This window comes from Salmo salar, chromosome ssa21 (genome assembly GCF_905237065.1).
Source record: "Salmo salar chromosome ssa21, Ssal_v3.1, whole genome shotgun sequence".
In the NCBI taxonomy this organism is placed as follows: domain Eukaryota; kingdom Metazoa; phylum Chordata; class Actinopteri; order Salmoniformes; family Salmonidae; genus Salmo; species Salmo salar.
The window spans coordinates 33,875,889-33,902,033 of record NC_059462.1 but is presented as its reverse complement, the minus strand read 5'-3'; the positions used below and the strand labels follow the sequence as shown (position 1 = coordinate 33,902,033).

Sequence of the window (26,145 nt, the reverse complement as noted above, 5' to 3'; positions counted from 1 at the left end):
ATCTGTCTGAGACGTTTATGGGCGCACGTTAGCGCTTTTCGATACAGATTACACTGCGCCTGTGAGTTTGCCAGTGAGGATCTGGAGAAGGTGCAAAGGAAATGAAAGTTTGGAAACGAAGGTTTGATCGAAAGACCCGAAACCGCACTTTCAATGTGGTTGACTTTCAAAGTTTTGTTGCCCGTTGCAGGCTCGCTTTTCAGGCCCTTAACCCATAGTGAAAAAAAAAAAATGGTAATCTGGATTACATCATTGCCACACCGGAGCGTAGGAGAAAAACCTGGCTGTGTCATGTTAACATATTGAGACCATACTTCACCTGCTGTGAACTGTAACTTAGAGCAGTTCAGATAGAGCCTGGTCAACTGGGGTAATGGCATACACAACAGTATCATCGGCATACAAGTGCAGGTTACAATTTAACAGACAAGTTTATATTGTTCATGTGAAAAGTACAGGACCCAGAATCGACCCCTGCGAGACACCTTTCGTAATATCCAGGAAACCTGATTTAACACCATCAGTAGATACACATTGAGTTCTATCTGTCAAGTCATTTTTAAACCACTTACATGCAGGCCAATTGAGGAAAGCCTCTAAATTAGCAGTGAGTGATCAACAGTATCGAAAGCTTTTGACAGGTCAATGTTGCCTATTATCCATAGAGTTAACCACATCATTTATAACTATGGATGCATAACTATAACTAGGGAAGCACGTCTGGTTCAATAACAAATGCACCACATCAAACTAAACTTCAAGTAGATCATTTAGGCACTGATCAATCTTTTTAATGTTAGAGGTATTAGTAAAAAAAGAACTGCAAAAACGTCTTAAAAGCTTTCCTTTGTTTTTTGTATTGTAGTCTAAACTAGCATAAACCCAAACAAATACAACCTTAATTGAGTGCTTAATCTAAAGTAAGTCAGTCATTAACTTCAATAAATACTGATTGAATCAATAAATGATTAAACTGGTGTATGGGAAAAACTATCAAATTATTATTAGTCAATCTCCTCGAGAACTTTCATCAGAACAACTTTGAAAAGAATTTCAAAGCCATTCCTCCAATTTGGGGGAATATTCCTGGTAGGAACATTGTAGCTGCAGTCCCAACAGTATCCAGAGCCTTGCTAATGAATGATATCCTATTCTCTACCTCTTGTGCCTTCGCATCCTTAAGGGCATCTATCCCTCTTTGCATTTGGGTTGCTTTGTCATCAAATCCTTGCTGGAGGAGATCACTCTGCTCCTGAAATGACAAATAAAGTTTGCCACATACAGTACATCACATACAGTGTATAACTAACTGACAAATGCAGTGTACACAGACACACATCGTATTACTACAGTTATTGTAGTTTTAAAGTGTACTTCTCAATGTTTGTGTTTTAGGTTCCTACCTTTAGTCTGGCCTGCAGAACTCTGTCATGCTCTGCTATGGCATTTCTACTGTCTCTCTCCATCCTCTCCATCAGCTGGTTCACATTCTCCTCATACGTCCTCTGCTGGTCCGCTCTCAACCTCTCCTGGACAACCAGCTGCTCCTCCATGGCTCGATTCTCCCGCTCAGATGCCTCCCTTTTTGCTTGCTCGGCTGCAGAGGGAGAGAGTATGAGTGACAGAGAGAGACCAAGGGAAAGAGAGAGTGATAGGTAAGCCTTCATGTGGTGGTCATTAGAATGTTGTCGTCAGGTTGCGTGTTGTCATTTTAGCACACTGATTAGGCAGATGTTAGTTTTATATTTATTATATCACCTTCTGCTCTCTGCTCAGCTTCAGTGAGGGACTGGTCTGCTGACAGGATGGCCTGACCAATGCTGGCTTTCCTTTCCAAGTACTCCTTCAGTACCTCTTCAGCCTGGAACAATCACACATAATATTTAACTTTCAACATCACATCAGTGCATTCATAACTCCTTTGACCAGCATCCACAAAACATGATAATTACAAAATATCCTAAAATAGCACCACCTCCCCAACATACCTTCACTCCCCTGCCTCCCTCAGATCTGTATTCGCTGGTGGCCAGTTTCAGGTCGTTGCAGTACTCTTTGTATCCTCCAGGGGTCATGTAGGAGCCATCCCTTATTTTCTCCTCCAAAGGGGCAAAGATGCATTCGATTTTGGACTCACATGCCTTCTGGGACTCCTTGTAGTTCCTCTCACAGATCTTCTCATACTCCTCTTGAAGCACTTTCTATAGAAAGAGGTTGGTTCAGAATGTACCAGAACAAACCAGAATGTCTTGGTTGAGTTAAGGTAATAAAATGGTACCATAAAAGGGATAGTTCACCCAAATGACAAATTAACCTAATCTTGTTAAATACATGTATCATTAAATTGAATATTGACTCATTGAATATAGAATCTACATTCCCATACCATGAGCTCCAACTGGTACTTCTGGTCCTCGTCTTTGAAGGAGTTGTTGATGAATATGGCCACAGCCTCCTTCTCCATGACAGCATGCACTTCAGACAGCTCCTCTTGGGTCTCTGTGGGGTAGGCCACCCAGTCAGCCATGCCCTTCTGGTAGTGGGCCCTGGCCCTCTCGATGGCACTGGAGTTCTCAATCTGGGCCAGTGCCACCACAGAATTGTCCAGGCAGGGGATCTGCCCGCTCCGGATGGCGGACACATACGTCTCTGCCAGGTTCCCCAGCACTGCAGGAGAGAGAGGGAGAGAGTGAGTGAGCACAATCTGCATATATCCACTCAGTCGGCCGGTTTATTAGGTTCACGAAAATAGTTGGCTCCTATAGACAGTGTGTCACGTTGCTGTGACTTGCTATATAAAGCAGGCAGACATTGAGGCATTCAGTTACAGTGATTTGTCCTTTAAAAGTTGCAGCGTACTGCGGCACAGCAGAATTCTATGGCACATTATTTAAGTGCCAACCACTGCTACCATTAATGCTAGTTAGTGCTAGTTTGACCACCAGTGGACATCTTTGAGAAGCATTTGATAGCCTTCAATAGTGGCTGTACTAGAGAATTTAAAACCTTTTTTTGTAAGAACATAGTATATGGGACTGATTTTAAGAAATGTTGCTTAATTAATTTGATTAATATTATGGTGTTTCTATTCCAAAAAAAAACAAAAAAAACTCTGGGTTTCCGTCAGGATGGAAAGGAAAATATGGCGCTGTACAAGGTGAAGGTCGGGAGTAGGCTACAGTACTAAAATCCCTGTGTCGTGCTGGCACGCTGGAGACCGGGGTTCAATTCACTGACGGGGAGGAAGGAGTAGGCTGTCCTTATAAATAAGAATTTGTTCTTAACTGACTTGCCTAATTAAATAAAGGTTACACTAAGGGCATAACATTTCTACACCCTAATTGTAGTCTAACCAATGCCCAAACGAAGAGTCAGTGAAAATAAAAATCTCATTGATTTATCAAGACCAGTCCTCATGCCTGTCTCAGAGCAGCGCGAAACGGTGCTAAAATAGTTGTAGGCTATTGCTTCAAATCCTATCCTAACTTCAATATGCTCTTTAAATAAATAAGACCTACACCACTTTTAACAGCACATTACTCGACACTAATGAGACTCATGTCGCCTACGGTATATTGAAAAATATGACGTGACTCTCCGTCAATAATTACATATTTTATTTATTATTATATTTAACTAGGCAAGTCAGTTAAGAACAAGTTCTTATTTACAATGACAGCCTAGGAACAGTGGGTTAGCCTTGTTCAGTGGCAGAACAACAGATTTCTACCTTGTCTGCTCAGGGATTCAATCTAGCAACCTTTCAGTTACTGGCCCAACGCTCTAATCACTAGGCTACCTGCGGCAGGAGGATTGGATTGGAGGATTCTAAATTAAAACCAAAAGCCATCTCATGGGTTTCCAGGTGGCGGCTGGCACGGGTATCGAACCTTGTGTCTGTAGCAATGCATTTTGCACTGCGGGAGCCCCCATCCACAAAGTATCAAAATACAGAGAGGTGTTGCTAATAGCCCATAATACTGTACATGGTGTCCAGGACAGGATAACCAAAACATGTCTTTATTAATAAAAGACTATCAGAAAGAATGTTGGTACTTATTTATTTTGATCCAAAGCCATGAATGAGTGAGTTACTCAGCTTTATGTAGGTGCCCTATGGGACTCCCAATCACGGTCGGATGTGATACATAATACTTTTTGTGGTATTATTTGTTTTGTCTTTTCTGGTGGATTAAACTGAAATTGCAACCAATCATGGCCGGTTGTGATACAGCCAACCTAACTTATAAATATATTTGACGATAGAATTCTCCCCCTACCCTCATTTATTTTATTAACGAAAGCATAAAGATGCCATTATTAGTTACATTGTTTTAGTTTGAACATGCAGACTTGCACTAAGAACAGCGGGAACGTTTCCCTAGTCAGCGCCATTATTAGTGCAATGCCCCTTAAAGTGTTGCTTTGTGCTACCCAGTCTGGCGGAGGGGGGGTGCCTTCCCCATAGGCTGCGTCCGTCTTCTGCGCGCGGCTCTGCAGCCCATCGCGTGCCCCCTGCCCTCGTGCCTTGAACCTCACTTGCTTTTAGTGGATACAGCTGGAGATCAGCAAGGCAACCCCATTGTGCGCCACTCGAGAGCCATGACCAATATTTGATTTGATTTATATGTTGTCCTGCTAATAACAGGGTTAATAATATATCTGTGAGAATATCCAGGGGGCTTTTATATAATTCAAAATTAAATCTAATAATCGCTTTGTTTAAAAAATAACAATTTTGAAGATTATTTCGTTTTCAAATAACGTAAAATGAGTGAAAAAAGGCAATTCTTGAACATGGGGTGAGAAATGTGTAAATAAAGACAGTTTGTTTTTTAGAATGATTTATTTCTGTTTTTAGAGGGAGAAAAACCTACAGTAATTTCATGGGTCTCCCAGTCCAGGCCAGCAGGGGTATTGAACCAGCATCTGTAGCAACACAACTTGCATTGCTGTGCAGTGTCTAATACCCTGACTACACCGCTTGCGGTTGCAAAATAAATTTAGTAATCTATGTTATTCAATTATTGCACCCACACTGCTCGCGCGTGTCAACGAGCATCTGCGTTGCCAAGGGCTAAAATAGAAGTCATTCCTATTTCTGACGCATATCGCACTGCAAGTGTCACGCTTGTCGTTGGAAATGGAGGACCAAAACGCAGCAGGTAAGTGCAGGCTCATCTTGACGTTTATTTATTTTCAAAATGAATGCCAAAATAACAAACCACGAGAATGAACGAACAACCAACAGTCTGGCAAAGCATAAAGCTCAACACAGAACAATCACCCACAAATAACAAACACAAACACACCCTCATATATGGGACTCTCAATCAAAGGCAGATAGACAACACCTGCCTTCAACTGAGAGTCCCAACCCCAATTAACCAAACATAGAAACAGACATACTAGACAAATCATAGAATACCTGAAAACCAAACAGTGCCCAAAAACCCCGGAATACTTAAACCAAATGCCCCTTCAACAAAACACACCACCCCGAACCACATAAAACGAATACCCTCTGCCACGTCCTGACCAAACTACAATACCAATTAACCTTATACTGGTCAGGACGTGACAGCAAGTCCTGCCTCTCCCATCTCTTCATTGGTTTATAGAAGCAGGTACCCACGTGCCATATCCTCATTGGTTATACCCACGTGGGTGATTGAAAGACGAACTGTGTTGCCGGTTGTCGTGGTAATACTATGAAAGTTTAGATGCCAATCACCATATAAGTTAAAAAATGAACAAGCCTGGAAGGAGGAGAGATGACTAGAAACGATTCGGTTGACCGTTTTATGTGTGAATTAATTAACAAAATATATTTATGCACGGTTCCATGCATGGGTTCCGTGTTAGACCGTTGCGCCACCCAGGCACAGTACACCGTGACTGGAAGTAAGTGGGCTACAGTATTACAGTAAGAGCAAAATAATCCTAATAAAATAAAAACCTTTGTGTAACAACAGTTTTAGTAAGTAATACTGAAGTCGTGCACAATTATCAGTTTCTATTTAGGTTTATGTTGCCCATTCATTGTCAGTTAGAGACACAGTAGGACCCAAAAGCATAATCAGTGGAGGAATGAAGTGGTGACGCAGGGTACCTTACTAAACCACAAATGACCTCTAAATCCCGCAGTATAATCGCAAAACGTTTAGTGCAGCAACCACTGTACTGTTCAATTGAACGTTAGAATGGGCAAAACGAGTGACCTAAGCAACTGTGAGCGTGGTATGATAGTCGGTGCCAAGCATGCCGGTTCCAGTATCTCATAAACGTCCTGCTTCCTGGGCGTTTCATGTACGACAGTGTCAAGAGTTTACTGAGAATGGTAAGACGTACAAAAAACATGCGGTCAAAGGCAGTCCTGTAGGCGAAAACAGCTCGTTGATGAGAGAGGTCGAAGAAGACTGGCAAGAATCGAGCAAGCTAACAGGTGGACCACAAACAGACAAAAAAATGGCACAGTACAACAGTGGTGTGCAGAACAGCATTTTGGAACGAACAACTCGTCGGTCCTTGTCACGGATTGGCTATTGCAGCAGATGACCACACTGGGTTCTACTCCTATCAGCTAAAACCAAGAATAAGCGACTCCAATGGGCACGCGAACACCAACACTTGTTCGCCTGGTCCGACGAATCCCAATTCCTGTTGCGTCATGCTGATGGCAGAGTCAGGATTTGGCGTAAACAGCATGAGTCCATGGCCCCATCCTTCCTGCTGTCAACGGTACAGGCTGGTGGCGGGGGTGTAATAGTTTGGGGAATGTTTTCCTGGCACACGTTGGGGTCCCTTGATACCAATTGGGCAAAGTTTGTACGCCACACTTTGTAGAATCCATGCCCCGAAGAATTTAGGCTCTTCTGGAAAAAATTGGGGGTCCAACCTGATTCCTGATGGGCGTACCTAATTAACTGGACAATGACTAACATATACAGTGCATTTGGAAAGTATTCAGACCCCTTGACTTTTTCCACATTTTGTTACATTACAACCTTATTCTAAAATGTATTTAAAATAGTTTTTTTCCCCTCATCAATCTACACACAATACCCCATAATGACAAAGCAAAAACAGGTTTAGAAATGTTAGCAAATGTATAAAAAAAAAATCTAAACTGAAATATGACATTTACATAAGTACTCACTACTTTGTTGAAGCACCTTTGGCAGTGATTACAGCCTCAAATATTTTGGGGTATGACGCTACAGACTTGGCACACCTGTATTTGGGGAGTTTCTCCCATTCCTCTCTGCAGATCCTCTCAAGCTCTGTCAGGTTGGATGGGGAGCGTTGCTGCACAGCTATTTTCAGGTCTGTCCAGAGATGTTCCATCGGGTTCAAGTCCGGGCTCTGGCTGGGCCACTCAAGGACATTCAGAGATGACCCGAATCCACTCCTGCATTATCTTGGCTGTGTGCTTAGGGTCGTTGTCCTGTTGGAAGGTGAACCTTTGCCCCGGTCTGAGGTCCTGAGCGCTCTGGAGCAGGTTTTCATCAAGGATCTCTGTACTTTGCTCCGTTCATTTTTTGCCTTGATCCTGACTAGTCTCCCAGTCCTTGCTGCTGAAAAACATCCCCACAGCATGATGCTGCCACCATCATGCTTCACCGTAGGGATGGTGCAAGGTTTCCTCCAGACATGATGCTTGGCATTCAGACCAAAGAGTTCAATCTTGGTTTCATCAGACCAGAGAATCTTGTTTCTCATGGTGATTGCTTTTATTAAATACGTTTATTTTGGTTTATTATGTGCTGAATTATATTGTTTTATATACGTGATGTTTTCTGTTTTTATTGTAATGTATAAAATTTATTTTTTAATCTCAATGTGACTCCTTGTTTAAATAAGTATTCAGACCCTTTGTTATGAGACTCGAAATTGAGCTCAGGTGGATCCTGTTTTCATTGATCATCCTTGAGATGTTTCTCCAACTTGATTGGAGTCCACCTGTGGTAAATTCAATTGATTGGACATGATTTGGAAAGGCACACACCTGTCTATATAAGGTCCCACAGTTGACAGTTCATGTCAGAGCAAAAACCAAGCCATGAAGTCGAAGGAACTGTCCGTAGTGCTCCAAGACAAGATTGTGTCGAGGCACAGATCTGGGAAGGGTACCAAAACATTTCTGCAGCATTAAAGTTCCCTAAGAACACAGTGGCCTCCGTCATTCTTAAATGGAAGAAGTTTGGAACCACCAAAACTCTTCCTAGAGCTGGCCACCCGACTAAACTGAGCAATCGGGGGAGAAGGGCCTTGGTCAGGAGGTGACCAAGTCACTCTTGGTCACTCTGAGAGAGCTCTAGAGTTCCTCTGTGGAGATGGGAGAACCTTCCAGAAGGACAACCATCGCTGCAGAACTCCACCAATCAGGTCTTTATGGAAGAGTGGCCAAGCAGAAGCCACTCCTCAGTAAAAGGCACATGACAGCCTGCTTGGTGTTTGCCAAAAGGCACCTAAAGACTCAAGACAATTTTTTTATTTTTTTATTTAACTTTTATTTAAATTAGGTTTCTGTTTATTGTAATAAGTTTGTAAAAAATCTAAAAACCTGTTTTTACCTTGTCATTGAGGTATTGTGTGGAGATTTGAGAAAAAAATGATATATAGTCAATTTTAGAATAATGCTGTAACATAACAAAATGTGGAAAAGGGAAGGGGTCTGAATACTGTCCGAATGCACAGTATACACATACATACATACATACATACATAAAACTGCAAGAGTCATACTCTATTATAATAATTAACTGTGTACAGAACATTAGGAACACCTACTCTTTCAATGACAGACTGACCAGGTGAATCCAGGTGAAAGCTATAATCCCGTATGGATATCACTTGTTAAATTCACTTCAAATCAGTGTAGATGAAGGGGAGGAGACAAGTTAAATAAGGATTTTGAAGCCTTGAGACAATTGAGACATGGATTGTGTGGGTGCCATTCAGAAGGTGAATGGGCAAGATAAAATATTTAAGTGCCTATGAACAAGGTATGGTAGTAGGTGCCAGGTGCACCAGTTCGAGTGTGTCAAGAACTGCAACGCTGCTGAGTTTCTCAACAGTTTCCAGTCTGTATCAAGAATTGTCCACCACCCAAAGAACAACCAGCCAACTTGACACAACTGTGGGAAGCATTTTGAGTAAACATGGGCTAGCATCCCTCCCTGTAGAATGCTTTTGACACCTTGTAGTGTCCATGCCCTGACGAATTGAGGCTTTTCTGAGGGCAAAGGGGTGCAACTCAATATTGGGAAGGTGTTCAATGCACTCAATGTACAGTTGTGGTAGTGATGGATGTAGTAGCGATGGAAGTAGTATAAATAGTAGTACTACTTGTAGAAGAAGTAAAGGAAATTGTAGTAGTTGTAGTGGTGCTGGTAGTAGTAGTGGTAGTAGTGATGGCACTGGTGGTAGTAGAGGAAGTGGTTGTACTATCAGCTGTTGTACTTTAGTATATTTGTTGTATTATAATAATTATACTCACGTCTGCCGGTAACTTTCAGGCCCTGTTTCAGGGTCTTGGTCTTGACCTCCTTGAAGACGTGGTCACAGAACTCCTTGGCTTGCTCCACAAAGGCAGGCTCCAGGTCAGCATCGGTCAGCTCCTCCATACGTCTCATTTTGTCTCTGCTGGCTGGCCTCTCAAACACAAAGCACCAGCGAGGAGAGAAATAGTTCCGCAGGCAACTACGAGGCAGGTTGTACTGCTGAACCTTTGCACTTTGACCTTTTGTAAAAACAAAAAATATGCACATAGGCCTAAATTAACAACTTCTATGTGCGCAACAACGTTTTATGTATGTATTCATACATTCATATTTACTATCATCAATCCAGTTATGTGCTAGTGAGTATTCTCGCCTGTTTTCAGTTTAAGAGCGTTCTCCAGGTACTCATTGGCTGTGATGGGTCTCCCATCAACCTCCAGGGTCAGGGTGAAATCTCTGACTGTCCACACAAAGGAAGGAAAGTAACGCAGGTACTCTGAAGATTCCTCCCCGTCTCGCTGGTTGGACTTCACCTTGATGTGCTCTGTCAGTTCTGTCACATAGCTGTAGAAGGCGGTGTTGAGGACAAAATGAACCCAGATATACTAACATGCAGTATAGTGCTGAGCGATTAGTGCTTTTTGAGGTCGGTTCGGTTGTTGGAGATTAAATGAACCCAGACATACAACACTACACTATATTTCTTTATAGGCCTGCGGAAGGATACTGTAGTTTCTCCAGTGCGTTGTTGTCGATGGTTCCCATGCTGTTGTACACCAGAGTACTGCTGAGCAGGACAGCCAGGGAAAAGATCCAGTTGTCATTCTTCTCATCACCCTGCAGACACAATAGAAGGAACACATTGGTACTCTGTTCATACTAGAGTGAAATCAAGTCAGTAACTAAATGTCTACTCCATACACCGTTGTATGGGCTCCCTACCTAAATAAAGGTCAAAGCTGGAATCCTTAATTGAAACATTAACCAAGCCCCACCCTGCCTCAGTTTTGGACTAAAAATCTGAGGGATGGGCCTGGAGAGATGTAACCACTCAAATTCATAGACTGAGCTAAGGGTGCAATGACTCACCATCCGTGACATCATCATTGTAGTTAACCATGATGTTATACAGAGTTTATTTACATTTACAAACATTCGAGTAAAACAAGCTTATATTTTGGGTTCTGATGGGGTACAACAGTTGAACTAAGCTCATGGGTCATTATTTGTTATACTCTTTAGAATCAATGGGTATATATCATACATTTATAAGTCAGACATTATATACAATTGATTGCATCAGCTCTCAGTACTAGACATAGTTTATTGAGATAACATGGGATTTTACCCATAGCAATCTTATATTCTGTCATCTAAACAATCTGAGCCATAAAAGGTTTTTGACAGAGAGTGAACTTTGACCTCCCACCTTCTCCACATCCCCCAGCCCCTCTGTATCCAGCAGCACCAGGGTGTGGTCTCTTTTTTCAGGGTGAGGCACACACCACATCCAGATGCCCTTAGTTTTGGACTGGATGGTGGCTCCCAGGGCAAAACCTTGAGGACAGATGATAAAAACAGTTCTTAGGATGGAATCAGCAAAGAGGCAGCAGGATGTAAAGTGTTTACTCAAGGCTGCTGGTTTTCAGATGAACCTTTTTGTCTAATTATACTGTATATCATACTGACAGACTGAAAGTGAAACTAGCAGCCAGTGCAAAACGGCACACTTATCTACACAACCCATCTAGAACAAATGTGGTCGGAACAAAATGTTTTTTTTGATATTTGCTCTGCTGTCTGGTTGTACGTTATGGTGTAAAAGAGAAACTGTAGTTTCCAAGACGCAATAACAGGGTGTGTCGAATTTCCAATTTTGGAGAGAAAAAAAATCAAAGCATAATGTGGTCAGAACAGGACAAATCTGTACTTTGGTGCAGCATATCTGTCTAACTCTGAATGACAAATGCAGTACATATATAGACATGCTGTACATAAGTTAACACTTTCTGTTTCACATTTCTATTACCCTATCTTTATGAGAAATAATGATCTTATACATAATCATTCCTTATCCATATAACATTGTTGAGGTTATGTACATTGTTCGGACTTTGGACCATAGATTAAAAAAAATGCTTGACCTTTCCTCTCTCCAGCCAGCTTGTTCATGAGGTAGGACTTGCCGGTGCGGTACAGCCCGACCACCGACACCACTACCACATGCTGGTCAATCTGGTCCAGGATGTCCAGTGCACTGCGGACCACACGCAGCTTCCCGTCACTGTCGTTCTCTATCAGACATACTGGTTCCTTCATGGATACTCTCTGGCCTGCCATGATGCTGTCCTATAGAAATGAGGGCAAGGACACACAATAACTTTTAATTGAGTAGGGTACTGTGTGTGTGTGTGTGTGTGTGTGTGTGTGTGTGTGTGTGTGTGTGTGTGTGTGTGTGTGTGTCACAGTCCCTACAGACCTTTTTATTGCAATTAAATGTAATGTGATCAAGGAGGCACAGGAATAGGTGATAAAGAGTGAATCAAAGCTTATCAACAGACTGGGTGGACAGTGACAAAAAAACTATAATAAATTCAGGCCCGGTCCTGGCCGTTTTGTCGCCCTAGGCCAAACAAAATAAATTGCCTCTCCTATACCCCGCAAAGCTAGAATAGTCCCAGAAAGCACAAAGACGTTGAAAATACGTCTAAAATAGTATTTTCCAGACATAAAAAATAAATGTAAAAAGAATTGGGTAATTTTTCGACCAAATCAAGGCCGGTCTAGACTGGACGATGTCTGAACCAAACAGACGTCTATGATTGATTCAAGACATCGGTGTTGGTCCGTGTTTACTGGGATGTAGCCTACAGCAGTTGTTCCCAAACTATGGAAGGGGTCGGCGTGCGGGGTGTGAATTCATCTACACCCGATTCTGATAGGCGTATCAAATCGAGCACACAGCCATGCAATCTCCATAAACAAACATTAGCAGTAGAATGGCCTTACTGAAGAGCTCAGTGACTTTCAACGTGACACAGTCATAGAATTCCATCTTTCCAACAAGTCAGTTCGTCAAATTTCTGCCCTGCTCAAATGTAAGTGCTGTTATTGTGAAGTGGAAACGTCTAGGAACAACAATGGCTCAGCCGCAAATTGGTAGGCCACACAAGCTCACAGAATGAGACCGGCAAATGCTGAAAAAAATCATATGTTCTCGGTTGCAACACTCACAACAGAGTTCCAAACTCCCTCTAGAATCAATGTCAGTACAAGAACAGTTAGTTGGGAGCTTCATGAAATGGGTTTCCATGGCCGAGCAGCCACACACAAGCCTAAGATCACAATGTGCAATGCCAAGCGTCGGCTGGAGTGGTGTAAAGCTCGCCGCCATTGGATTCTGGAGCAGTGGAAACACGTTCTCTGGAGTGATGAATCACACTTCCTCATCTGGCAGTCTGACAGACAAATCTGGATGTGGCGGATGCCAGGAGAATGCTACCTGTCCGAATACATAGTGCCAACTGTAAAGTCTCTATATACAGTGCCTTCGGAAAGTATTCAGAGCTCTTTACTTTTGCACATTGTTACGTTACAGCCTTATTATAAAATTGATTTAAAAATAATGCTCAGCAATCTACACATAATTACCCCATAATAACAAAGCGAAAACAGATTTAGACATTTTAGCAAATCTATTAAAAATAAGTGAAAAACCTTATTTACATAAGTATTCAGACCCTTTGCTATGATACTAGAAATTGAGCTCAGGTGCATCTGTTTCCATTGATCATCCTTGAGATGTTTCTACAACTTGGAGTCCATCTGTGGTAAATTCAATTGATTGGACATGATTTGGAAAGGCACACGCCTGTCTATATAAGGTCCCACAGTTGACAGTGCATGTCCGAGCAAAAAGGAAGACATGAGGTCAAAGGAATTGTCCATAAAGCTCAGAGACAGGATTGTGTCGAGGCACAGATCTGGGGAAGGGTACCAAAAAAATCCAGCAGCATTGAAGGTCCCCAAGAACACAGTGGCCTCATCATTCTTAAATGGAAGAAGTTTGGAACCACCAAAACTCTTCCTAGAGCTGCCCGCCAGGCCAAACTGATCAATTGTGTCTCTTTTTATGGTAGCTATCTAACATTGTTAGCTACATTTTCACCTGTCATTGTTAGATGGTTAGTCTGATGTTGCTAGCTACTTGTATTTTCGTTTCAGTCATTGGATTATTATAACAGATGAAAGCTGTATATCTTGTTTTGTTATTGCTAAATGAATGTGCCTTCTTAGTATTGATGCCATTGTATTCATGTTTATTATTTCCAGACCACATCTTGTATGGATAAATGGACAGTTAGTTGGATAATCAAAGCTGAGTGACATGTCACAGAATTGCAAACATTTAACCTCCAATCAACATTAAAGAACCCTAAACTGAGGAACTGTTTTCTCACCGTCTCTCTAATAGGAGGACAATCTCCATAACTTTACCTACTCAATCAGTGTATAAATTCCAGAGGCATCACCCTCTAATTCAGTCTCAATACAGTACGTTGTCATACATTTTATGTCCAGCATATAGACTACAGAAAAGTTCACATACTGGTTCTACCATAGGCTAAATCATGTGGCAGATATAGCCTATGTCAGAAGATTTTTTCTGGTTATCTAATCAATTAATTAACCGCAAACGCCTACATTATTAAGGATGGATCAAGTATTTTTCATATAACCAGTCAACTTGCAAATCAATAGTAAATAAAATAAAAAATATTCCTAAATGTAAGCAGTGCACGGGAGTTTACCTCGGCAACGCTGTAGTGGGTTATTGTTCAGCCTGTGGTCAGCGTTAGGATAGTAAAATAAATAAGTGACGTATAAAAGTCCCTGTGCTGCGCAGTGGTTCATTATATGCCGCGATCACGTGCTAGTGGGAACAAGAACATTCCGAAATGTCAGACTTCCTAACTGGTTGAATCGCACGTATATAATGGTGCGTTCAAGACAACTGGGAACTCGGTAAAAAAACAAGGTCAAATCATGTCATGACGTCAGTTATCTTCATGTCGGAAAGTGGGAGTTCTGGAGAGAGGCCCGATTTCCCGATTCGGAATTCCGAGATGGAAATAAATCTCAGTCGGAGCTCGTTTTTTTCCTCCAGATTTCCCAGTTTAATTGAACGCACGGAAGTCGGAGATTTCAGAGTTCCGTGTTTTTTTTCTCTCCAGTTTCTAGTTCCGACCACCATGTGAAAGTGGCATTATTCCTAGTTGAACAATAGCTCGATAATTGGCTCAATAACGCGATTCACAATTGAATATTTCTATTGCATTTCCATTTTGAAAGATTTTGTTGATGAATTAAAAAGTAGCTTGCGTCAGTTCAATCTCTTATTGGACTGGTGACAATAAGTGAACAAAAATATATAGCCTAGGCAACTTTCACTTTCTGTTTCGCAGCAAATATATAGCCAGCAGGACGCTGTTCCTCTGCGATTATTAACCGCAGTTGGTTTGGAGAGGATTTTTGGAGACGACTCCTATGTAAGTAGACCGACGAATGCTGTACCATAGCAGGAAACCATTACATTTTTGCAGACGAATTATATAAAGAAATTGAAGCTGACATTGGATAATAATTTAACTTCACTTCAACTGAATGTTGTATGTTGTAAGCTGTTTCATGGTGCAGATCTTTTTAATAATATATTTGCATAGCTTATTCAGTAGTCCTAGACTATATTCACATTGTGAGCTTAATTTATAGAAGGAATCGATAATGAACTTTTATAAATAATTCGCCTGAACTATATTTAATTAATAGTTTTATTATAGATTGACTATTTGTGGGAGCTGTAGGCTGATCATCCTGTGAAATCACTTGACCATGGATTCCCCAATGTGCCTGGTCGAAAACGCCGATGGCGAGCTTCATGTAGTTCCTGGTGCCATCAAGTACCTGATGGGACTGAACCAGCAAGTCATAGTGGTGGCGGTGGTCGGGCTGTACCGCACCGGCAAGTCTTACCTCATGAACAAGCTGGCTGGAAAGAGAAAAGGTGAGACTGATGCTGAGAAACAAATCAAAATGTACAGACTGCTTTGACCATCAGCTGTACCTCAATAGTCAATGCCCAATGAAATGTTTTTTTTAATCAGTACACTGGTTTAGAAATAAATTGTATTGCATAATGTTTTTCTTAAAATGGTCTTTGAAACATTGATTTAGGTTTTGCCCTGGGAGCCACCATCCAATCCAAGACTAAGGGAATCTGGATGTGGTGCCTCACCCTGAAAAAAGAGACCACACCCTGGTGCTGCTGGATACAGAGGGGCTGGGGGACGTGGAGAAGGTGAGAGGTCAAAGTTCAGTCTCTTAACAATTCACATTACTAATCAGCACAGTGAACACATATCTAAACACAAATCTATTTTAAATAATTTCATTACATTTAGCCATATCACCAATAGGCATGTTGCTGTTGTCATACTTGTTTCAGGGAGATTCTAAGAATGATGCCTGGATCTTCTCCTTGGCCATTCTGTTAAGCAGTACTCTGGTCTACAACAGTTGAGGGACCATCGACAATCAAGCCGTGGAGAACCTCCAGTATCCTTTAAACCAATATCTATTTCCCCATGGCAAACCTCCCCTGTTTCCTCTCCTGTTGACTTTAACAGGTGTACAGGTCACATGGGTAGGGGATATTTCCACCAACCGGGCCATTTCTTAGAACTCCCTCTCATATTGAAAGTGAAAGTGCTGTATGTTTGTATATATATTGGACACTGAGCAACATGTCCTTATAGACCTGGAGCAATATATTGTGTTACTGACAGCGTTAATTATGTGTTTGCAGATTATTCAACACACTGTACTTTGTTGGATCCATTCCCTTAGGGGTTACTCAGTGCATGTGGACACAGTCCATTCAAAAATGAACTGAAACTGCTCGTATGCTGTTGTATAGCAAGTCCTTGCACAACTGTAGCAGTCACATGTCAATGTAGACAAATGTGATTTTTTAAAACTTTGGTAGCTTTTATCATTCAATCCTCAACCGGCCCTATAGATATGTGAGTGAGCTGACAGAGCGGATCAAGGTGAATTCTTCCAGTGCAGCTTCATCCTCTCACGATGACGAGGAAGGAGGGGACGCCCAGTTTGTGCAGTTCTTTCCGAATTTTGTGTGGGCCATCAGAGATTTCACTCTACTACTCGAGATCGACGATAGAAACGTCACCGAAGATGAGTATCTGGAGCATTCCCTGGAACTCAGAAAAGGTGACATTAGCACTAGCCACCACCCCAATGATCAACTGTGCACAATGTCTCTAGAATAGAGCTCCCCATGAACAATTATTCAGTTGGAACAATCACTATCTCACAAAGAGCATAGGGGTTGAGAAACAAGATGATTGATATTTGCTCTGACACTTGCTAAATTACACGTTATAAAATCATTCCTATGGAAATGTATTGTAGGATTACACTCATAATCAAACACACTCATAAATCAAATGACACAATTATTTTATCCAGTTTGTTTATTGGACATAAAGTCTTCTGCCTCATGTTAATTTAAGCATATCTCTGTATATGCTTGTCTGTTAATGATTGTGTGTTTGGATGGTGAACTAAGAGCCAGTCTCCCAGACACAGATTAGGCCTCCAGACGAGATTCTCCAATGAACACACTTTTGTGTCCAGGACAAGGCCTAGTCTGTGTCTGGGAAACCGGCCCTAAAAATAGATTAATGTCAACTGTAATGGTGAACGCTGACTATCATTCAGGTGGGGGTAAAAAGAACCTGATGTACAACCTCCCACGAGAGTGTATCCGGAACTACTTCCCCTCGCGCAAGTGCTTTGTATTCCCCACCCCTACAACTCCTGCCAACATGCCCCATCTGGATTCCATGGACGAAGCTGACCTGTGTGGAAGCTTCCGAAAGGTTGCAGATACTTTCTGCCGCTTCATTTTCCAGGAGAGCCGTACAAAAACTGTCAAAGGGGGCCACAAAGTTACCGGGAGAAGTAAGTCAAATATCAGCAGATTCTGCACAGATGTATTGAATGTTTCAATAAGCATTTCTCTATGGCTGGCCATGCTTTCCTCCTGGCTAACAGCTCCGCACCCCCCGCAGCTACTTGCCCAAGCCTCCCAAGCTTCTCCTTCACCCAAATCCAGACAGCAGATGTTCTGAAAGAGCTGCAAAACCTGGACCCGTACAAATCAGCTGGGCTAGACAATCTGGACCCTCTCTTTCTAAAATTATCCGCCGTCATTGTTGCAACCCCTATTACCAGTCTGTTCAACCTCTCTTTCGTATTGTCCGAGATCCCTAAAGATTGGAAAGCTGCCGCGGTCATCCCCCTCTTCAAAGGGGGTGACACTCTAGACCCAAACTGTTACAGACCTATATCCATCCTGCCCTGCCTTTCTAAAGTCTTTGAAAGCCAAGTTAATAAAGTGATCACTGACCATTTCGAATCTCACCGTACCTTCTCCGCTGTGCAGGCCGGTTTCCGAGCTGGTCACAGGTGCACCTCAGCCACGCTCAAGGTACTAAACGATATCATAACCGCCATCGATAAAAGACAGTACTGTGCAGCCGTATTCATTGACCTGGCCAAGGCTTTCGACTCTGTCTATCACAGTATTCTTATCGGTAGACTCAACAGCCTTGGTTTCTCAAATGACTGCCTCGCCTACTTCTCAGACAGAGTTCAGTGTGTCAAATCGGAGGGCCTGTTATCCGAAACTCTGGCAGTCTCTATGGGGGTACCACAGGGTTCAATTCTCGGGCCGACTCTTTTCTCTGTATATATCAACGATGTCGCTCTTGCTGCTGGTGATTCCCTGATCCACCTCTACGCAGACGACACCATTCTGTATACATCTGGCCCTTCTTTGGACATTGTGTTAACAAACTCCAAACAAGCTTCAATGCCATACAACACTCCTTCCGTGGCCTCCAACTGCTCTTAAACGCTAGTAAAACTAAATGCATGCTTTTCAACCGTTCGCTGCCCGCACCCGCCCGCCCAGCATCACTACTCTGGACAGTTCTGACTACGAATATGTGGACAACTACAAATACCTAGGTGTCTGGCTAGACTGTAAACTCTCCTTCCACTCATATTAAACATCTCCAATCCAAAATTAAATCTAGAATTGTCTTCCTATTTCGCAACCAACCCTCCTTCACTCAAGCCGCCAAACATACCCTCGTAAAACTGACTATCCTACCGATCCTCGACTTCGGTGATGTCATTTAAAAAATAGCCTCCAACACTCTACTCAGGCTGCATCCAGTTTGCTATCACAGTGCCATCCGTTTTGTCACCAAAGCCCCATATACCACCCACCACCGCGACCTGTATGTTCTCGTCCGCTGGCCCTCGCTACATATTCGTTGCCAGACCCTCTGGCTTCAGGTCATCTATAAGTCTTTGCTAGGTAAAGCTCTGCCTTATCTCATCTCACTGGTCACGATAACAACACCCACTCGTAGCATGCACTCCAGCAGGTATATCTCACTAGTCATCCCCAAAGCCAACACCTGCTTTGGCCGCCTTTCCTTCCAGTTCTCTGCTGCCAATGACTGGAACAAATTGCAAAAACCGCTGGAGACTTATATTTCCCTCACTTTCTTTAAACATCAGCTATCTGAGCAGCTAACCGATCGCTGCAGCTGTACATAGCCCATCTGTAAATAGCCCATCCAATCTACCTACCTCATCCCCATATTGTTTTTATTTACTTTTCTGCTCTTTTGCACACCAGTATTTCTACTTGCACATCATCATCTGCACATCTATCACCCCAGTGTTAATTTGCTAAATTGTAATTACTTCGCTACTATGGCCTATTTATTGCCTTACCTCCTCATGCCATTTGCACACATTGTGTATATAGACTTTCTTTTTTTTCCTATTGTGTTATTGACTGTACGCTTGTTTATTCCATGTGTAACTCTGAGTTGTTGTTTGTGTCGCACTGCTTTGCTTTGTCTTGGCCAGGTCGCAGTTGTAAATGAGAACTTGTTCTCAACTAGCCTACCTGGTTAAATAAAGGTGTAATACATTTTTTTTTTAAATGTAGCCTATGTTATTGTACCACCAAATGTATACACTTATATTTTTCTTCCCACCTCTTCTCTGATTGCAGTGCTCGGCCACTTGGTTAACACCTATGTGGAGACCATAGCCAAAGGCTCTGTGCCCTGTCTGGAGAATGCAGTGCTGGCCATGGCTCAAATTGAGAACCAGGCTGCTGTGGATGAGGGCCAGGTAGTATACCAGAGGGGCATGGAGGAGGTGAAGGCCTTATTCCCTGTGGCCATGGGTCAGATTTCAGCTCATCACCTCCGCTCCGACCACCAGGCCACGCAGGCTTTCATGAAACGATCCTTCAAAGACGAAAATGGGGATTTCTTGAAAGCGTTGGCGGTAAGGGTCATCATTTCAGATCTGTGCCTGGTACAAACACTGCTTTAGTTCTTAACTCTGTCAAGGACCACTTTTTACAAATTCTTCCCTAAAACAGTCTTGACTCCTGCAGGTGGCCATTGCAGAGCACTACGCTGACCTTCTCATCCAGAACGAGGATGCCTCAGAGAAGAAGTGTGCGTCCCTTCTGGAGAAGCTGTCTGCTCCGATGGCCCAGAAGATTAAGGAGGGGATCTACGCTACACCTGGGGGATATGAGCTTTACTGCAATCACCATGACAACATGGTGGCACAATACCGGGCCGAGCCTGATAAAGGAGTTAGGGTAAGAATCCTTTCTAGGGCTGAAACATTCATCAAAAAATCCATATTAAACACGAGCTGTTCTCATCTTTCAGGCCGATCCACTTAGTTTCTATTCCGTAAATGGATTGCTGTTTCTATCAATCTCTGTTACTGTTATGATTCACATTAGCTTCCATCTGCAGCATCATACCAGAAACAGATAGCCATCAATCAATGATAAAACATGTTGCCTTTTGGGGTATTTTCTGCAGGCTGAGGAGATTCTTGAGCAGTTCCTGAAGGAGAAGAGTCTAGAGAAAAATTCCATCCTACAAGCTGACAAAAAATTGACAGAAAATGAGAAAAAGATCCACGGTAAGTCCAAAATATAGCATTGGGATGTTATTTTCTGCTTGAATTCAGGTTTCTGGTTGGAGTGACTTCTCACAATAAATATGTGATAACTTGCACTTGCATGAAGTCAACATAGATCTGGGATGTTTGAAAGAGTACGTATGCGGGCTAAAGTTTAACCTAAAAGTTATGGCCTACTCCAGAACATGGAAAAGATCAGTGGCTGTCTGTTGACTCCATATGAGAGAGAACATGAGTAGTCCAGAAGCTAGAGTGTTTTCCTACCTCAACTCTTCTTTTGGACCATGCAGAGGAGAAGGAGAGATCAGCTGTGTTGGAGCAGGAGAAGAAGGCTGCTGAAGAGAAACGGTTGGAGATGGAGCGCACCATGGAGGACGATCGCAGAAGCAAAGACGAGAAGTTGAAGCAGATGGAAGAGAAGATGAAGGAGGAGATGAAGCAACAGGAACGGGACTTCCACAGGGCCTTGGAGTGCAAGATGCAGGAGCAGAAGGATCTGCTGGAGAATGGCCACAAGGAGAAGGCTGACTTAATGAGACAGGAGATAGAGGAGTTCAAGAAGAGCAACACACCTGAGAAGGAAGGAGGCGGTTTCCTTGAGTCTACAGTCATGCCTGTTCTTCGACTTGGAGTGGATGCTGCCAACACTTTCTTTCAATATAAGCTCATGAGGGGAGCTTTTATGAAGTAGAAACATTGTGTATTACTTGCGCATGTACACATTTGTTAGCTCTATCTTGCAATGTAAAGCGAAAAGTCAAGTTGATAGCCAAGCTTAGAATCAGTATAAGCTTCATATGCAAGAGTGATGTATTATTTTTCTTATACAGTATATGTATTTACAGGTTTTGGTGAAATTATCACTGTACTAGTATAGCGCAACAATTTCAAAGATTTTACTGAATTACATTTAAGGAAATCAATCAACTGAAATAAATTCATTAGGCCCTAATCTATGGATTTAACATGACTAGGAATACAGATATGCATCTGTTGGTCACAGATACCTTAAAAAAAAGGTAGGGTGTGGACCAGACAACCAGTCAGTATTTGGTGTGACCACCATTTGCCTCATGCAGCACAACACATCTTTGCATAGAGTTGATCAGTCCATTGATTGTGGAATGTTGTCCCACTCCTCTTCAATAGCTGTGTGAAGTTGCTGAATGTTGGCAGGAACTGTAACACAATGTCGATCCAGAGCATCCCAGAATTGGGACATTTTCAACTTCCAAAAATTGTGATCCTTGCGACATTGGGCCGTGCATTATCATGCTCAAACATGAGGTGATGGCTGCGGATTAATTGTACGACAATGGGCCTCAGGATCTCGTCACAGTTTCTCTGTGCATTCAACTTGCCATCGATAAAATGCAATTGTGTTTGTTGTCCGTTGCTTATGCTGGCCCACACCATAACCCCACCTCCACCATGGGGCACTCTGTTCACAACGTTGACATCAGCAAACCGCTCACCAACACGACGCCCTACATGCTGTCTGCCATCTGCCCTGTACAGTTGAAACTGTTATTCAGCCGTGAAGAGCACACTTCTCCAGCATGCCAGTGGTCATTGAAGGTGGCCAAACTGCAGTCAGGTAAAGACCCTATTGAGGACGACGAGCATGCAGGTGAGCTTCCCTGAGACAGTTTGTGCAGAAAGTGGATGTGGAGGTCCTGGGCTGGTGTGGTTACGCGTGGTCTGCGGTGTTGAGGCCGGTTAGACATACTGAAATGAACATTCAATTCTCTGGCAACAGCTCTGGTGGACATTCCTACAATCAGCATGCCAATTGCATGCTCCTTCGACTTCAGACATCTGTGGCATTGTGTTGTGTGACAACTGCTCATTTGAGTGGTCTTTTATTGTCCCCAGTACAAGGTGCATCTCTGTAATGATCATGCTGTTTAATCAGCTTCTTGATATGCCGCACCTGTCAGGTGGATGGATTATCTTGGTAAAGGAGAAATGCTCACTAACAGGGATGTATCAAATTTGTGCAAAAAATTTAGAGAAATAAGCTTTTTATGTGTATGGAAAATGTCTGAGATATTTTATTTCAGCTCGTGAAATATGGGACCAACACTTTACATGTTGCGTTTATATTTTTGTTCAGTCTTCTTTTTTGGTCTTATATTCTTTGAGAACGTTGTCTATTGAAGCAAAATATGATTCATTTGGATATTATCATTTGAAGTTGTATATAAAATGCATATCAGTTTATAAATAAATTGTTTTGAATCCACTTTGAATCTTTTAGTGTTAATGTAAGTAGTAGTAGTCTGTTACTGACTCGCATCTGGAAAACCCCATTTATGCCTTCGTGGCCTGACGCACCTCCTTTTGTTATTATATTTTTTTAATTGAACATCCAATCTACCTGCAGTGAAGCCGCTCAACATTTACATTACATTCAGTCATCTAACAGGCTCCCATCCACAGCGACCCACAATATCAACCAGGGTCCAAGCACCGCCCAAGGGCACGTCGACAGATCTTCCACCAAGACAAAATGGGGACCCGAACCAGCCACCTATCGACCCAAGCTCCCAACCTCTAACCCTCCAAGATCCCCCCACATTCTCCCGACAGCTGCCTCTTAACCATCCAGGACGTCACCCCCCCCCCAGCCACCAACACAATTAACAAAAGAGAAAAACAAAGGAAAGCAACAATGCAAAAATGAAAGACATCAAGGACGCTCATCTTACTTTTATCTCAGATACTGGGCCACATTTGTGTTCAAATGGTTTTCAGACCATGAATCAATCAGTTTGCACTTGAGAAATAGCCATTGGCTACTGTCTTTTCTGACACAGAGGAGCAAGAGCAGAGAGCCCTGGCTGAACAGGCAGTGAAGATGGAGGCAGAGAAACAGCACCAGTTAGAGAAACTGATCCAGGAGAGGGAGAGGAGTCATCAGGAGGGAATCTGTCAGCTAGAGGTATGTAAGGACACTGGGAACCTATAGTATACCATGTCTCATAAAATTATATTTTTTAACTATAACCACAGATTGTAGTAATTGAGGGAGGTAAACACAGTAGTCTTTGAGAAGATACAGCTTGCTTGTTATGTTGTCCCTCTGTGATTCTAGGCTAAGATGGTCCAGGAGGCGAAAGAGAAGCAACAGGAGTTGGAGAGAGCGCTAGATAGCAAGCTCCATGAGCAGGAAAAGCTGATGGCTAAGGGTTTCACAGAGAAAGAGGCAGCCATGAAGGAGGAGATACAGAGCCTGAGAGAGAAGGAGGAGGCTAACGCGCAAGGAGAAGGAAGAGCAGTCTCGTAACTTCAGAGCCATAGCACAGGGTGTCATGGAGAGTGTCAGCAATGGCTTAGGTCACTACTTTAACTATAAGAAAGCCCGTGAGCAACGCAAGGCGATTGTGTTCAAGGAGCAGGTCAGATTCAATCTCAAATCAGGTGCGGTTGACAATATCCCTGATAAGGAGCGCATGACACTCGAGCAAGACAAGATGGCCACGCCCAAACTCAAAACAGGAGCAGTTGGCAACTCTAAAGACACAACTCTGCCCAAAGTCAACACAGGTACAACTGGCAAAAGCCCTGGCTCAGAGGTCTAAAGGATTCACCAGAGATTGGTCAATGGTCCAGATCAGCAGCCACCCCTTTCTCCAGTCTCATCATTAACCAGAAGAGCCCAGTAAAACTACTAGGAAATAGTGCAACAGAAAGACTGCTGTACAATGGGGCCAAACCAGCTGTGACTTCACAGACGTCAGTTCTTCAGTTTCTAACCATTGATTTCTCATTCTGATAATATTACGTCATATTTAAAAGTTATTATAGATTCATCTTAAAATTGGAGCATTAAGATTTGTGTTTTGTTCTTGGATGTAGGGTAAAATAATTGAGCTTGCTGAACTTTGTCGAGGTCAAATGTGTTGTTCTATATTACACGTAAAGCTAGAATGGAACTGCTCATCTTCAATGCGCTTTTCACTTAAGGGTTGACCATTATCATGTTTTTTAATTGTGATTGTTGTTTGAATAAACCTTGCTTCATCTCTATTTGATAACTTTTCACATTTTCTCTGATCGGGTTAAGGATGACGCTAAACTTGTTTTAGTAGAGATATTGATCAATGGGGAGAACTGATGAACTGAACACCACCAGCTGAATCTCTACATGGAAACATAAGCACAAGCATTCACGTGAAAAAGAGACACATCCTGTCTTTCAGTCACCTCATATAAATTTAATCAAATACAAACGTGTACATCAGCAGCAGGACAACAAGAGGAACTGTAATTATGGAATGATATGAACACATCTCTACTCAGATGATCAGTACCCAGATCAGCTTTAGGGCCAGGACGAGACATGCAGGAATGATTTTCATATAAACTACTGATCTTCATTAGTGTGCTGCTTGGACACACCACGCACATCAAGACCTGATGGGAATGTCACAAAGCAGGACCAAGGAGTTATCCACCTTACTTTGATAAACAGATATACTGTCCTATAACCTGCTGAAAAAAACAGCATAGACCAGCATAGTCTAGTGACCAGCCTTTGTTGTGTTTTCTCTGGTGGCCAGCCTTTGATGTGGTTTGCTGGTGACCAGCCTTTACTGTGTTTTGGACCCTAAACTTTTATTCACCCACAATTTACATTTAGAATGACTGTCAGGATAAACAAAAAGGAAAAAAAAAGAGACTACCTAAACCAGCTAATTGGGAACAACCATTTCAGTAACGGTGCAATAAATCCAATTTACAGATTGGATTAGTTTAGAAAAAAAGTATGTTATTTATCTTTGTGTAGCATGAAATAAATTCATTGATTAATAAATCAATCAATGTACTTGCAAAAACACATATGGAAACAAACTATTTTTAAGAAATCTAACTGCAACAGAGCATCCTGGGAAATATGATAATGAGAGGTGTGGTTTGGTCGACCAGCTTGACCATGGAGTATGCTATTGGCCAACAACTCAACAAACAGGTCCTGCTCTCCTTCGGTAATCTCTCTCTCTCTCTCTCTCTCTTCTCTCTCTCTCTCTCTCTCTCTCTCTCTCTCTCTCTCTCTCTCTCTCTCTCTCTCTCTCTCTCTCTCTCTCTCTCTCTCTCTCTCTCTCTCTCTCTCTCTCTCTCTCTCTCTCTCAATTCACTTTGCTTTATTGGCATGACGTAACAATATACATATTGCCAAAGCTTACTTTGGATATTTACAATATTAAAATAATAATAAAATTGTTAACAGGACAACGGTAACAATAATAACCAAGGGTCAAAATAACCATACATTGAACAATAACAATAAGCATACAGTAGAGGAAATGTGCAGGTTGATTGGTCTGTCCCTCATCTTATGGCAGGCAGCAATGTAGTGCGCTGCCAACCCACGGCTCTCTGCATCCTCCCCCAACAGGATGGGTAGTCTATCCTCATCAGAGAGGTCTTTGAAACCTTGAATGAGGGTTTCAACTTTGGGGAAATGACACTCTAATTGTTTTATATTTTTTTACATTTTGTCAGGAAATGCAGA

The 26,145-nt window shown here is 42.4% G+C and overlaps 2 protein-coding genes across 2 annotated transcripts; one reads left to right on the top strand and one right to left on the bottom strand.

Annotated features, from left to right (window-relative positions):
- Positions 1–751: 751 nt before the first annotated feature.
- Positions 752–14,585, bottom strand: LOC106598149 (guanylate-binding protein 1). Its single transcript, XM_045704704.1, has 11 exons — positions 14,318–14,585; positions 11,651–11,855; positions 10,936–11,063; positions 10,234–10,343; positions 9,880–10,070; positions 9,503–9,745; positions 2,387–2,667; positions 1,989–2,201; positions 1,759–1,861; positions 1,404–1,597; positions 752–1,252 (listed from the first exon to the last, which is right to left on the bottom strand). The coding sequence occupies exons 2-11, from the start codon at positions 11,844–11,846 to the stop codon at positions 1,031–1,033; spliced, it is 1,881 nt and encodes a 626-aa protein (XP_045560660.1). The 5' UTR covers positions 11,847–11,855; positions 14,318–14,585; the 3' UTR covers positions 752–1,030.
- Positions 14,586–14,753: 168 nt separating this feature from the next.
- On the top strand, positions 14,754–24,659 carry LOC106579758 (guanylate-binding protein 1). Its single transcript, XM_045704700.1, is given in 13 exon segments — positions 14,754–15,055; positions 15,347–15,570; positions 15,741–15,794; positions 15,797–15,864; positions 16,012–16,121; positions 16,585–16,796; positions 17,307–17,549; positions 19,687–19,967; positions 20,080–20,292; positions 20,525–20,627; positions 23,447–23,571; positions 23,725–23,886; positions 23,888–24,659. Coding segments are annotated over 12 exon segments (2,067 nt in total). The 5' UTR covers positions 14,754–15,055; positions 15,347–15,398; the 3' UTR covers positions 24,212–24,659.
- The last annotated feature ends 1,486 nt before the right edge of the window (positions 24,660–26,145 follow it).